Raw genomic sequence first — 14,052 nt, 5'->3', positions numbered from 1 at the left:
CAATTTCCTGCAGTCGGCAGAGCAAATTAACTCTTTAATATTATACTTTCATGTGATGTGGCCGACTGTGTAACATTATATGCACCCTTGATGCCTTCTGGAATGGCTCATGAAACCGTTGAGTTTGTTCAAAGCAGTTGCAATTTCGACACTAAGTCCCAACATCACAGCTCAGATGGTAGTAAATGAAGCCTTACTAGCATGACCCAGATGTTGAAAATGAACCAAGTAATCCTCATATATGTGATGGGAGCTGACTGAATTTCCACCCCCTGCTCCCGGCAGTCATGATAGCTGCTGTGATCAAATATTACTTTGGTTATTGATATCTTTACAAGGAGCATGTTTTTGTTCTATTGTGGATGTGAATAAGCAACACCAGTATTTATTGCTTGTCCCCAGTTGTCTTCGAGAGCTTTTTGGTAAGACGCTACCTCAAAACACACGTGGCACTGTCAGGGAGGGAGTTCTCAGTAACAGTAGGTGAATGGCAGTATTGTTCCAAGTTCAGGTAATGATAGATTTGGAATGGAACTTTACAGGTCACGTTGCTATGATTCTGCTGTTCTACAAGATGCTAAGAGGTAGCCAGTGTGAAAGTTACAGTAGAGTGTACCTGTGGGAAGTTGCTGCAGTTTATCTTCGATGTGGAGCATTCTTCAGCAACTGAGAGACAGTGGATGGCACACTAGTTGATTGGGCTCCTTTTGTCTTGGATGCTTTTTGAGCTGCTTGAGTATTGTTGGACCCACATTCATCCATGGAAGTATTTGGCTGGTGGCTGACATACAAGAGCAACACGAGCACTTAAGGAAACATACCTGAGTATGAGTCATCACTCTAGACAGGGGAGACATTTGAGGATAAAACTAATAGAATGTAGTTATAAATACTTGCAATATAAAGTCAGTAAAGTACGCAAGGACATAATTCAATTGCACATTTTGAGTACTCTTGTGACAGACTGAGTTGAAGCTGTGAAAAGGCCAATTTGTTAGTGTGCCCATTTAGAATAGGTCAGCTGACATTTCTCTCAGCTGCACTGGAAAAGTGTGATTAGAACAAGCTATCTCTGTCAGGCAGTGGCACTTGCTGAAACTAATCTATCAGCGTAGAAGTATTTTCCAGTGCTGTAGAACCACTTAAGTCTTTCTCTGCAACAGACCTGTACTGTAAGAGCGCCTTCTGTTGTAAATAAACTTGTGAAGGCACGGTAATTGTAGAAGATTTTTGCCAACTGTAATTTATCCTTTAATGACCATGGAAGTTTAAGAACTGATTTGATGCAATATCTTTATTCAAAACTTCTTTCTACAAGTTTATCGAATCTAGTCAGAATTGTAAACTTTTGAGAAAGGGAACTCTTAAGTGGATGATTTGTACTCACCTGATTTTATCTGTCCAATCAATTGTATCCAGAAAATCCACGGTCATTGATTCACATTGCAAACTGTTTTCTCCAACCACAGATTCCATATTTTTGACAACTGTCTGATGCTGAACCAGACTGGTCGCACTCTGTATCTTTTTTGACTTTGGAATGTATTTTTGACAATTATGGCAACCACCTACTTCCATTTCCATAACACCACCTGATTCTGCCCTTTTCAATTTAGGGTCAGCTTTATTCCTGATGAAGGGCTTTTGCCCAAAATGTCGATTTTACTGCTCCTTGGATGCTGCCTGAACTGCTGTGCTCTTCCAGCACCACTAATCCAGAATCATCCATATACTAACCTACCCATGACCTATTCAACTGTGCTCTGCGACCTACATTTGCTCCTAAATAAACAATGTTTTGACTTTAAATTTTTTGTCTTGTTTTAAGTTCCTCTATGATCTCACCCTTCCAAAGTTCTGTAATTTAATCCAGTTGCATAAGCCTCTGGACATCTGTGCTATCCTAGTTCTGGCCTTTTGAGCATCATTGATTTTAATTGGCCCATCATTATCGAGTGTGTTGTTGGTTTTAAGCTTTAGCATTTCCTCTTCACTTCTTTACTTTTCTTTGCTCACTTAAGATGCTGTTTAAAATGCTTGACCATTTAGTAAGGTATCTTTTATGCCCTTCTGTAGGCTTATGTAAAATGTCTCGCAGACCTGTAAGTTCTCAGGTTTGACTCCATGCTGGAATTGCTGTATGTGAATATCCTTGAGTTCAGAATTAATGGTACTCAAATAAGTTAGCAAAGCTCAACTTCTAATTGCTAATCCTGGATACTTTCTCACAACTTCAAATATGACATTTTGCCTTTGAACAAAAATCAAATGTTCACTGCCTTAATCACGCGTTTTGGCAAAAAAAAATCACAAACTCCAACAATCTTCATCTAGTTTCTCTTCACACTTTCTCAATGTGTTTTGAAGACTGTGAGGTCTCAGTGCTGAGAATCGCGACTGTGTGTGTAATTACATTTTGGTGCTGATCCCATAACCTGCTATTCATCACTGTAGATATTCAGAATACCTCCAACAATGTGTTAATAGTTGCTTCATTCCAAGCATGACTTCCCCATTTAGCTAATCATAATGTTGAGCTGATTGGCCAATTTAGAGTACTGACTATCAGTCCTGTGTTTAAACTGTTCAGGGGAAGTAATTTGCATCCTGACCAGAGTTTCCACTTGACCATTACCAACGCTGTCCTCAATCTTGGGGCCCCTGAAATATTTGAACTGCAAACCCAGGAATGGTTTTCACTGTTTGGAAACCTTGCTAGAAGCTGCAATGGTAAAATGTAGGCAATTTTGTAAACTCATCAATTAGTAATATGTATCTACACTGATTTGAAATGCTGCTTCTATCTATTCGAAGTCCAAGAGACCAGATATGTCATCTGGTCAATGAAATCAAAAGAAGGACCAATTGGCTGAGATTACATGTCATCCCCTATAACTATCAAATAATTTAAAAGATAAATGGATAGAATACTGTTTCAGTTCAAATGTAATTAAATATCAGCGCAATTACCAATAGCTTCGTCTTACCGTACACACACAATTTGTTATTTTATAACCGTTTCCAATTTTCCTGACCATTTTGACCTGTTTGCAAACTAAACCACTAATAAAACTGGGCTCCCAAGATCAAGTACCTACCTTTTAAGTAAGGAACGTATGGGAATATTTCTGTTTACCTACTATGTTTCTCCCCGATATCTTGAAAATTTTAATCAAATCACTCCTTTATTACCAAGTGCCTGAGAATGCAAATCATTTTGTGCAATATCTCCTTGTAATTTAATGTTTGGAGCTAAGAACATAGAGCAATACAGCACAGAACAGGCCCTTCGGCCCACGATGTTGTGCCGAACATTTGTCCTAGCTTAAGCACCCATCCATGTACCTATCCAATTGCCGCTTAAAGGTCACCAATGATTTTGACTCTGCCACTCCCACAGGCAGCGCATTCCATGCCCCCACCACTCTCTGGGTAAAGAACCTACCCCTGACATCCCCCCATACCTTCCACCTTCACCTTAAATTTATGTCCCCCTTGTAACACTCTGTTGTACCCGGGGAAAAAGTTTCTGACTGTCTACTCTATCTATTCCTCTGATCATCTTATAAACCTCTATCAAGTCACCCCTCATCCTTCACCGTTCCAATGAGAAAAGGCCTAGCACTCTCAACCTATCCTCGTACGACCTATTCTCCATTCCAAGCAACATCCTGGTAAATCTTCTCTGCACCCTCTCCAAAGCTTCCATATCTTTCCTAAAGTGAGGCGACCAGAACTGCACTTAGATATGATGCAGATCTGTACTCCAAATGTGGCCTAACCAAGGTCCTGTACAGCTGCAACATCACTTCACGACTCTTGAATTCAATCCCTCTGCTAATGAACGCTAATACACCATAGGCCTTCTTACAAGCTCTATCTACCTGAGTGGCAACTTTCAAAGATCTATGAACATAGACCTCAAGATCCCTCTGCTCCCCCACCTTACTAAGAACCCTACCGTTAACCCTGTATTCCGCATTCTTATTTGTCCTTCCAAAATGGACAACCTCACACTTGACAGGGTTGAACTCCATCTGCCACTCCTCAGCCCAGCTCTGCATCATATCTAAGTCCTTTTGCAGCCGACAACAGCTCTCCTCACTATCCACAACTCCACCAAACTTCGTATCATCTGCAAATTTACTGACCCACCCTTCGACTCCCTCTTCCAAGCTCAGGTATTAATCTGGTCAATTTATGATGCACTCCCTCCGGAGCTCTAATTCTCTGTTTACCCCATCTCATCTACCTTAAAAGGCCAAGTAACATCAAAAGAAATGGTTCCTGATTTAAGAGAGCTTCAGAGGAGTATTGTTAGACCATTGGCAGTTTTCTCACCTCCTTCCTTTAAATGGAAACTATCTGATACTTGGAGATTTGTCACTCTTCAGTGACATAATTTTCTTTATTTTGAATATATTGCTTATGTCTATCAAGTTGTGATTTAATTTTATCTCAAACCTTGGTTCTCTGCTGAGTTAATGTACTCTAGCTAGTTTAAAAGGAGTATATTTTGACCTTGTCTTTTATTTTTTCTTAGGCTCATCTGAAATTCCCAATAGATTATCCATATTCTCCACCTACCTTCAGATTTCTGACAAAAATGTGGCACCCAAATATTTATGAGGTAAGTTTTTATAAAGTTATAAATTGATGTTTCTTGAATTTTTAAATGTGTATTTGAAATGACCAGAAGCTGATGGCTTTGTTTAAAATTTGCCATTTTTAAAAGAAAATGTATTTCGTTGTTTCGTTCAGTTATCACCAGGGCTGCTGTTTCTCTCAGCAAAATGCTGCCTATGCTTAAACTTGAATAAAAAGAAAGAAATTGATTGAAATACTTCAAGTCTGGCAGTATCTGTGCAAAGAGAAACAGAATTAATGTTTCAGATCATTAGCTTGAGAACCTGCTATTCATTGGCAGAGAGATAGAGGTTTAATTACAGAAATTACAAAAAGTATTAATGGATAGAAATAATTAAAAGGGCTGATGGCCTTTATTTCATGGCTGGAATCCAAAAAACTGGAAGTTTGTTAACTGCTGTGCAGAACTCTGTTTAGATCCCATCTGAAATTCTGATCCCTCTGGTAGAATATATCAGCCCTAGAAGGGAGTGCAACACATTGACCAGTGTGATACAATGGTTGAAATTGTTAAATGTATGAGACCATGTTGCTGAGGTTACCATGAAGATCCCATGCCCTCAACCTCTTCCCTTGCCTGAGGTGTGGTGACCCCCGAGGTTAAACCATCACCAGTCATCTCTCTCTAATTGGAGAGCAGCCCTGTGGTCCCCTAGAACTATGGTGACTTTATAAGGAGCCCCAGCAGCTGCAGTCAAAGGGAATTGGGAAGAATAAATCATCGAAGTTCCTCAGTGTAATATCCTGTGCCCACCCATCTTCAACTGCTTCCATCCACCATGTAGTCAGAAGTGGGAATGTTCACAGTTCTGTTGGTGATTGCATGCAATCCACCACTCCTCAGGTACTTAAACAGAAGATATCCATTTGCACCATATATCTCAAGGCAGAAATCTAACCATTGCCTCTTGACATTCAATGGAATCATTATCGCTGAATCCCATCTATCAACATCTGGTGGTTGCCATTGACCAGTGACTAAATTGGATGATCCACATGAATACTGTGGCTACAAAAGTAGGAAAAAAAGGAGAAAAGCTCGCAAATCTGCAGTATTCTTCTCCAGTCTGCCCAATTAGTGTATCGTCTACATGTCATAAGATGGGAATCCTCTGGATGAATGCCGTTCCAATGACACAAGCTTGACACCATCTTGGGCACACCACTTGAATGATACATTTAACATAACTTTCAATATTCACTCCTTTCAACAAAATAAAACCAAGAACTGCATGTCATCATAGAGTCATAGGGATGTACTGCATGGAAACAGACCCTTCGGTCCAACCCATCCATGCCGACCAGATATCCCAACCCAATCTAGTCCAACCTGCCAGCTCCTGGCCCATATCCCTCCAAACCCTTCCTATTCATATACCCATCCAAATGCCTCATAAATGTTGCAATTGTACCAGCCTCCACCACATCCTCTGGCAGCTCATTCCATACACGTACCACCCTCTGTGTGAAAAGGTTGTCCCTTAGGTCTCTCTTTATATCTTTCCCCTCTCACCCTAAACCTATGCCCTCTAGTTCTGGACTCCCTGACCCCAGGGAAAAGACTTTGCCTATTTACCCTATACATGCCCCTCATAATTTTGTAAACCTCTATAAGGTCACCCCTCAGCCTCTGATGCTCCAGGGAAAACAGCCCCAGCCTGTTCAGCCTCTCCCTGTAGCTCAGATCCTCCAACACTGGCAACATCCTTGTAAATCGTTTCTGAACCCTTTCAAGTTTCACAACATCTTTCCGATAGGAAGGAGACCAGAATTGCACGCAATATTCCAACAGTGGCCTAACCAATGTCCTGTACAGCCGCAACATGACCTCCCAACTCCTGTACTCAATACTCTGACCAATAAAGGAACGCATACCAAACCCCGCCTTCACTATCCTATCTAACTGCGATTCCACTTTCAAGGAGCTATGAACTGCACTCCAAGGTCTCTTTGTTCAGCAACACTCCCTATTCCCTTACCATTAAGTGTATAAGTTCTGCTAAGATTTGCTTTCCCAAAATGCAGCATCTCGCGTTTATCTGAATTAAACTCCATCTGCCACTTCTCAGCCCATTGACCCATCTGGTCCAGATCCTGTTGTAATCTAGGTAACCCTCTTTGCTGTCTACTACACTTCCAATTTTGGTGTCATCTACAAACTTACTAACTATACCTCTTATGCTCACATCCAAATCATTTATGTAAATGACAAAAAGTAGAGGGCTCTGCACCGATCCTTGTGGCAGTCCACTGGTCACAGGCCTCCAGTCTGAAAAACAACCCTCCACCATCACCCTCTGTCTTCTACCTTTGAGCCAGTTCTGTATCCAAATGGCTTGTTTTCCCTGTATTCCATGAGATCTAACCTTGCTAATGTCTGCCATGGGGAACCTTGTTGAACGCCTTACTGAAGTCCATATAGATCGCATCTACTGCTCTGCCCTCATCAATCTTCTTTGTTACTTCTTCAAAAAACTCAATCAAGTTTGTGAGACATGATTTCCCACGCACAAAGCCATGTTGACTATCCCGAATCAGTCCTTGCCTTTCCAAATACATGTGCTGGATATTTGAAACCAAAACCAAAAATGCTCTCAAAACTGAGCAGGTCTGGAAGCATCCGGGACGAAAGCAGAATTCATGTTTTGAATTCAGTGACTCTTGATCAAAATTGATGGCAGCTGGGAAAAACTGGTCTTTATGCTGAAGACAAGGTTGAATGGGTGGGGAAGGGAGCAGGTTGGTGGTCATGGAACCCAGAGAGAGATGAGAAAGGGGTTGCTAAACAAAGTAATTATGGATGGCAGGCCAGGACAGAAGAGAAGCTGACTAACTGGAATGTGAGCTGAGAGTACCAGAGATTAAGGGTCTATGCTGAAAGCAAACCATGTAATGCTATAATTGGCCTGAGAGTAGGTCAAAATGTTTTGGCTGTTGTAAAAGCAACCCATGTCACAACAGGACTGGATAAAAAGCATGGAAGGATGTAATGAGTCTCTAAAGTTAGTGAGTCCTGAAGTCTGCTGGGTCCCTAAGTGGAAATTGAGATGCTGTTTGTTTGAGCTTGCGCTGAGGCTTGCTGGAACATTGCAGCAGGCCCAAAACAGAAACGCTGGAGTGGGAATAGTGTTGTGTTGAAGTAGCAGGCAACTGGAAGCTCTGGCTCAGAATGCAAGTGTTCTTCAAAAGTGTCACCCAGTCTGTGTGTTCTCTTCCCAGTGGAGATGAAACCACACTGATCAGCAAATATTGTCGACTAGAGTGAATGAAGTGCAGATAAATCACTGCTACATCTGAAAGCTCTTTTCAGGGGCCATGGAAGTTGAGAAAGGAGGATGTAGACCGACAGGAGTTACCACATCTGTGATTGCTAGGGCAGGTGCCATGCGGGTGTGGGTAAATGTTAGAAATGGAAGAGGAGTGGATGAGGGTGTCCCAGAGGCAGCAATCCCTGTGGAATGCTAACAAGGGAGGCGACGGGTATGAGAATCTGGTTGTGAAATGATGAAAATGATGACTTTTAATACTTTGGATGCAGCAGCTGGTGGGATGGTGAGTGAGGATCAGGGGGCCCTATCGTTATTATGGGAAAGAGGAAAAGGTGTGAGGGCAGAAGTGCAGGAGGTGGGCCGGACAAGGTTAAGGGCCTTGTTGATCACAGCAGCAGGGAATGCTCGGTTGAGGAGAAAGGTAGCTCTTTCTGAGGATTCCTGTGGAAGACAGCATCATCAGAACAGATGCAACGGTGAGAAAGAAACTAGGAGAATGGGGTGAAGTTAGAACAAAAAATAGGGTATGAATTGTCAAATCAACATAACTGTGGGAGTTGGTGGGTTTACAGTGGATATCGGCTACCACCCTTTCCCCAGAAATCGAAGCAGATGTTGAAAAAGGAAGGGAGGTGTCTGAGATGGACCAGGTGAAGGTAAGGGCAGCGTGGAAATTGGAAGTGAAATTGTTACATTTTTTTCAATGTGGAACGAGAGAAGGAAGTAATACTAAGGTGGAGGAACAGAGGGATCTTGGGGTCTATGTACATAGATCTTTGAAGGTTGCCACTCAGGTGGATAGAGTTTGTAAGAAGGCCTATGGAGTATTATCGTTCATTAGCAGAGGGATTGAATTCAAGAGTCGTGAAGTGATGTTGCAGCTGTACAGGACTTTGGTTAGGCCACAGTTGGAGTACTGTGTGCAGTTCTGGTCGCCTCACTATAGGAAAGATGTGGAAGCTTTGGAGAGGGTGCAGAGAAGATTTACCAGGATGTTGCCTGGAATGGAGAGGAAGTCGTACGAGGATAGGTTGAGAGTTCTCGGCCTTTTCTAGTTGGAACGGCGAAGGATGAGGGGTGACTTGATAGAGGTTTATAAGATGATCAGAGGAATAGATAGAGTAGACAGTCAGAAACTTTTTCCCCGGGTACAACAGAGTGTTACAAGGGGACATAAATTTAAGGTGAAGGGTGGAAGGTATAGGGGAGATGTCAGGGGTGGGTTCTTTACCCAGAGAGTGGTGGGGGCATGGAATGCGCTGCCCGTGGGAGTGGTGGAGTCGGAATCATTGGCGACCTTTAAGCGGCATTTGGATAGGTACATGGATGGGTACTTAATCTAGGTTAGAAGTTCGGCACAACATCGTGGGCCGAAGGGCCTGTTCTGTGCTGTATTGTTCTATGTTCTATTTTCTATGTGTCATTGATGTACTGGAGGAAGTTTTGGTGACGGGCTGGAGTAAGATTGGAAGAAGAAATGTTTCATGTACCCCACAAAGAAATAAGCATAACTCCGGCCCCTTTGGATTCCTCTGAGCAGAAGAAATGGAGAAGACTGAACAAAATTGTTGTTCACTGTTAGGATGAGGTTGGCTCTCTCTCTCTCCCCTCTCTTCTCCCTCCGACATTTTGTCTGGAGCTGCTGTTAGTTCTGATCAAGAGGCGCCAGATTCAGTGTTATCTCTTTCCTTGCACAAATGCTGCCAGACCGGAGCTTCAACAGAAATTTCTTTTTGTTTCAGTCCCTTCATCACTCATGGATAATTGCAACAGTGTTAGCATCTATACGATGTACTACAGTAACTCGGTAATGCTCCTTTGAGAGCACCTTCCAGTCTGTGACCTCTACCACTTTGAAAGACGAGGGTAGCAGATGTAAAGCACATGACCTCCCCTCCAAGTCACTCACCATCCTGACTTGAAACTATATCTTTCATTGCCACTGAGTCGGAATTCTGGTACACTGTGGCACAGTGTGTAAATCAAGGACTGTAATAGTTCAAGGTCACAGCTCATCGCCACTTTCAACAGAGTAATTAGGGATGGGGGTTGAAACTTTATTGCTGGAACAGCACAGCAGGTCAGGCAGCATCCAGGGAACAGGAGATTCGACGTTTCGGGCACAGGCCCTTCTTCAGGAACCTGATTCCTGAAGAAGGGCCTGTGCCCGAAACGTCGAATCTCCTGTTCCCTGGATGCTGCCTGACCTGCTGTGCTGTTCCAGCAATAAAGTTTCAACTTTGATCTCCAGCATCTGCAGACCTCACTTTCTCCTAATTAGGGATGGGCAATAAATGTTCACTTCTGAATACATTTCAGAAAAGAGAAAGGGAAGTTTGCTTACAATCTGCACGAGTGAAATGCTAGATGCTATTATTGGGAAGATAATAAAACACTTAACAAAAAACATCTGAATGCAATCAGATAGAATCAACTTGTCTTGTTAGAGTGAAAATGTATTTGACAAACTTAGTTCTTTTGAGGATGTAACTCGTCAAATGCCTTTTGGAAACCTTGAAAAGGCGCCAAATCAAAAGTTCACAAAATTATAGAATTGTGATGCAGAAAGAGGCTATTTAGTCCATCACATCGGTACCAGCTCTCCAAAAGATGTAGACTTTGGGCCATGTTCTTGCATTTCCCCATAACCTTGCATATTGTTTCAATTCAAATGTTAACTCATGGCCTCTTGAATGCTTAAATTAAACCTGCCTCCACCACATTTTCAGGCAATGTACTCTAGATATTAAACAAGCTTTTTCTGACATTGCATTCACTTTTTGTGCAAATTATTTGAAATCTGTGATCCTAGTTTTGAATCCTTTGCGTGGAACATTTTCCCCCTGTCAACTCTGTTCATATCCCTCATGAGTTTAAAACCATCAAATCTCTTCTCAGCCTTCTTTGCTCAAAGGAAAACATTCCCATCTTCTCCAATCTACCCTGATAACTGAAGTGTTTTAGTTCTGGAGCCATTCTTTTTCATGTCTTCTACACTCTCCAATGCCTTCATAGCCTAAAAGGTTTAATTAATCTTTTACAAGTTCAGAAATAATCTCCTTGCTCTTGTATTCCATGCCTTATTTATCACGCTTTATTAACTGCTCCCTGCACCTCTCCTCTTATTTTTAACGACTCATACACACGTATGCCCAAATCTATCTGCTCCATCTACAACTCACTTCTTCACATTGAAATTCATCTACCCTCTATTCACCCACTCCATCAATTTGTTAATATCCTTTTGAAGTTCTACATTGACCTCCTCACAGTTTATAATGCTTCCACATTTGGTATTATTTGCAAACTTACCAACTGTTCCCTGTGTACTAAGGACTTGGTCATTCGTGGTCATGACAGGAAAAACAAGGATCCCCCTATTGACTTCCAGGAAACTCCACTTCAAACTTTCCTACAGTTCTTAACGGCTGTTTTAACATTACTGTTTCGTTTAAGTCAGCAAATTGTACCTTCAACAAAGCTCCTGTCCTTTCAAGTCTGTGCATGTAACTTTGGTCAAGTCTGTTGAGTAACTTTGGTCAAGTCTGTTGAGCAGCATTGTATTAAATTCCTTTTGGATGATCATATGCAGCACATCATCAGTCTTGTGTTACCTCTTCAAAGCCCTCCAAGTTATTTCAAGGAGGTTGAGATATAAAAATAGGGAAGTCTCACTGCAACTGTAGAAGGTGCTGGTGAAACCACATCTGGAATATGGTCAGTAGTTTTGGTCCCCCGCATTTAAGGAAAGATGTTTTTTTGGAAGCAGTTCAGAGAAGGTTCACTAGGATGATCCATAAAAGGAGGGATTCTCTTATGAGCAAAGGCTAAACTGATTAGGACTCTACTCACTGCAGTTTTGAAGAATGAGAGTCGTGATTTGGAGATGCCGGTGTTGGACCGGGGTGTACAGAGTTAAAAATCAGGATATAGTCCAACAGGTTTAATTGGAAGTACTAGCCTTCGGAATGCTGCTTATTAATCAGGTGGTTGTGGAGTACACATTTGTAAGACAGAATTTATAGCAAAAGTTTACAGTGTGATGTAACTGAAATTATACATTGAAAAATACCTTGATTGTTTGTTAAGTCTCTCATCTGTTAGAATGACCATGTTAGTTTCACTTCTTTCACATGTAAATCGCAACTTTCTTTAAAAGTTGCATTCTCAGGTTAACTTTAACAATCCAGCCCAGATAATATGTTGAAGGTGTTAGCCCCCTGTGTGTTGTTGTCTGTGCCATAATGTTTAGACTGATTTTAATCTAAGAAGTGAATTAACAGAGTCTTACATGGATTCATGCAGTTTTTGAGCAAAGTACAATGTAACTGTGCAAATATAAATTCACCCCACAAACTTATATATGCATGTGGGTTTGTGTGTCTGGGGTGGGGGGGTTTTGAGTGTCTGTGAGAGTTTATATATATATATATGTGTGTGTGTGTATAAAGGGGTCTAAGTCTGAGAGAGGGTGAGTGTGGGAGTGTCTCTGTAGGAGTGTGTTTGGTTTGAGTGTCTCTGTATAGGACTGTGTGTAAGTGTGTGTGTATAGGAGTGCCTGTGTGTCTGAGATGGGGGATTGAGTGTCTGTGTGTGTGTGAGAGAGAGAGAGAGAGAGAGAGAGAGACTGTCTATAAAGGGGCCTAAGTCTGAGAGGGTGTGTGTGTGATGTAGGAGTGCCTGTGTGTGTATAATGTACAGGTGGTCACCTGTAATGTGACATGAACCCAAGGTCCCGGTTGATGCCCTCCCTACGGGTATGGAACTTGGCTATCAGCCTCTGCTGGGCCACTTTTCGCTGCTGCCTGTCCCAAAGTCCGCCTTGGAGGATGGTCACCCGAAGGTTCGAGGTCAAATGTCCTGGACCGCTGAAGTGCTCTCCAACTGGGAAGGAACACTCCTGCCTGTAGATTGTTGTGTGGAGTTTTGGGGTTTTCTTAAAACAAAATAGCACAAATAACACAAATTGTATACAGATAGGATATTAAACCATTTAACTTTAATCTGAATGAAATGTTCTCATTAACTTATGATAAGTATTGGAATCATGCCTTCCAGCAGCCCTCCTTGCCTTACCACACAATTTCTGGCGACCAGTTGATCTCTTGGAGTATTACTTCGTTTGGGATCGGCAATATTTTTCTTCAGCAGCTTGACGTTATTGAGGCTTTGTTCAGCCTGTTCCCTTGATAGTTCGATAATTAGTGCTTTTGAAACATTTGATAGATTCAAGTTTGTGTCCCTGTGCAGTATCAGTGTGTTGTAAATTTACAGCATGACCATCAATAGCTCCGTCTCATGCCATAAAGCCACCTTCTGGAGTGCATTTGAAGCTGTCTGTCAAAATTACATTTCACCCAAGCATTCTTAAACATGAGGCATGGAAGGCTTGATTCTTTACATGAAGGTAAATATCAGAGGCATTTTCATGCTTCTCCTATTTTTTTTGTTCTTTATAAAGAATCCATAAAGTACCCCAATGTAGCACCAATTTTAAATCATTCCTCTTCTCTTCAGCGGGTCATTGGGCCATTTCCTCCTGTGACAGACACCACATTAACTATTTTAAAATGAAAAATGTAACAAGATATCTTGGCGATACATCATTCATTCCAGTGCAACATTTCAAATGTAATTATTTGATCCCTGAGGACAGGCAAAGAATAACACCAATATACATCCTTAGACATGAGCTGAGTGCATGACCACATGAAAATAGTAGTTTTTATCTCCTGTGGATATCTTTGGACTTTCACCCACCGTTTGCTTCCTTGGCACTTTACTCCCTATCCATCTAATGCTTCGGCCCATTGGATATTCAACACTGACCTCTCCAAAAAGTTACGACTCAAACCTAGTGTTTCTCTGATGCATGGTGAGTCTGGAACTAACAAGTAACACTCCACTAAATTATCCAGTTGCAGGTTTGTACCCTGCTGCTCCTGCAATCACAGATTCTGTTTCTTGAGGGGGCAGTAAGAGAGAGATTGGATGGACCTGGAGAAGCATGAAACTCTACTCGGAAAAGCTATTCCTCAAATTCAAACTAATGGGGTCACTTTTTGATTTTTTTGTGTTCTGAATTTTTCCAGAGGTGATTGAGGTATAGTCACCCAGCTTGACTCCATGTTTGAGT

The 14,052-nt window shown here is 41.8% G+C and overlaps 1 protein-coding gene across 1 annotated transcript in view; it reads left to right on the top strand.

Annotated features, from left to right (window-relative positions):
* Nucleotides 1-14,052, top strand: part of ube2r2 (ubiquitin-conjugating enzyme E2R 2) — a 166,092-nt gene that overhangs the window by 99,101 nt on the left and 52,939 nt on the right. Inside the window, exon 2 of the mRNA XM_043687701.2 lies at nucleotides 4,544-4,630. Within this exon, the coding sequence (XP_043543636.1) occupies nucleotides 4,544-4,630 (87 nt within the window). The remainder of the gene's footprint in view (nucleotides 1-4,543; nucleotides 4,631-14,052) is intronic.

The sequence above is a fragment of the Chiloscyllium plagiosum genome, unplaced genomic scaffold, assembly GCF_037043375.1.
Source record: "Chiloscyllium plagiosum isolate Xiang-an unplaced genomic scaffold, Cpla_swu_hap1 HiC_scaffold_1, whole genome shotgun sequence".
NCBI classification, from domain to species: Eukaryota; Metazoa; Chordata; class Chondrichthyes; order Orectolobiformes; family Hemiscylliidae; genus Chiloscyllium; species Chiloscyllium plagiosum.
The sequence above is the reverse complement of the archived record's forward strand: the minus strand, read 5'-3'. Positions and strand labels throughout refer to the sequence as shown.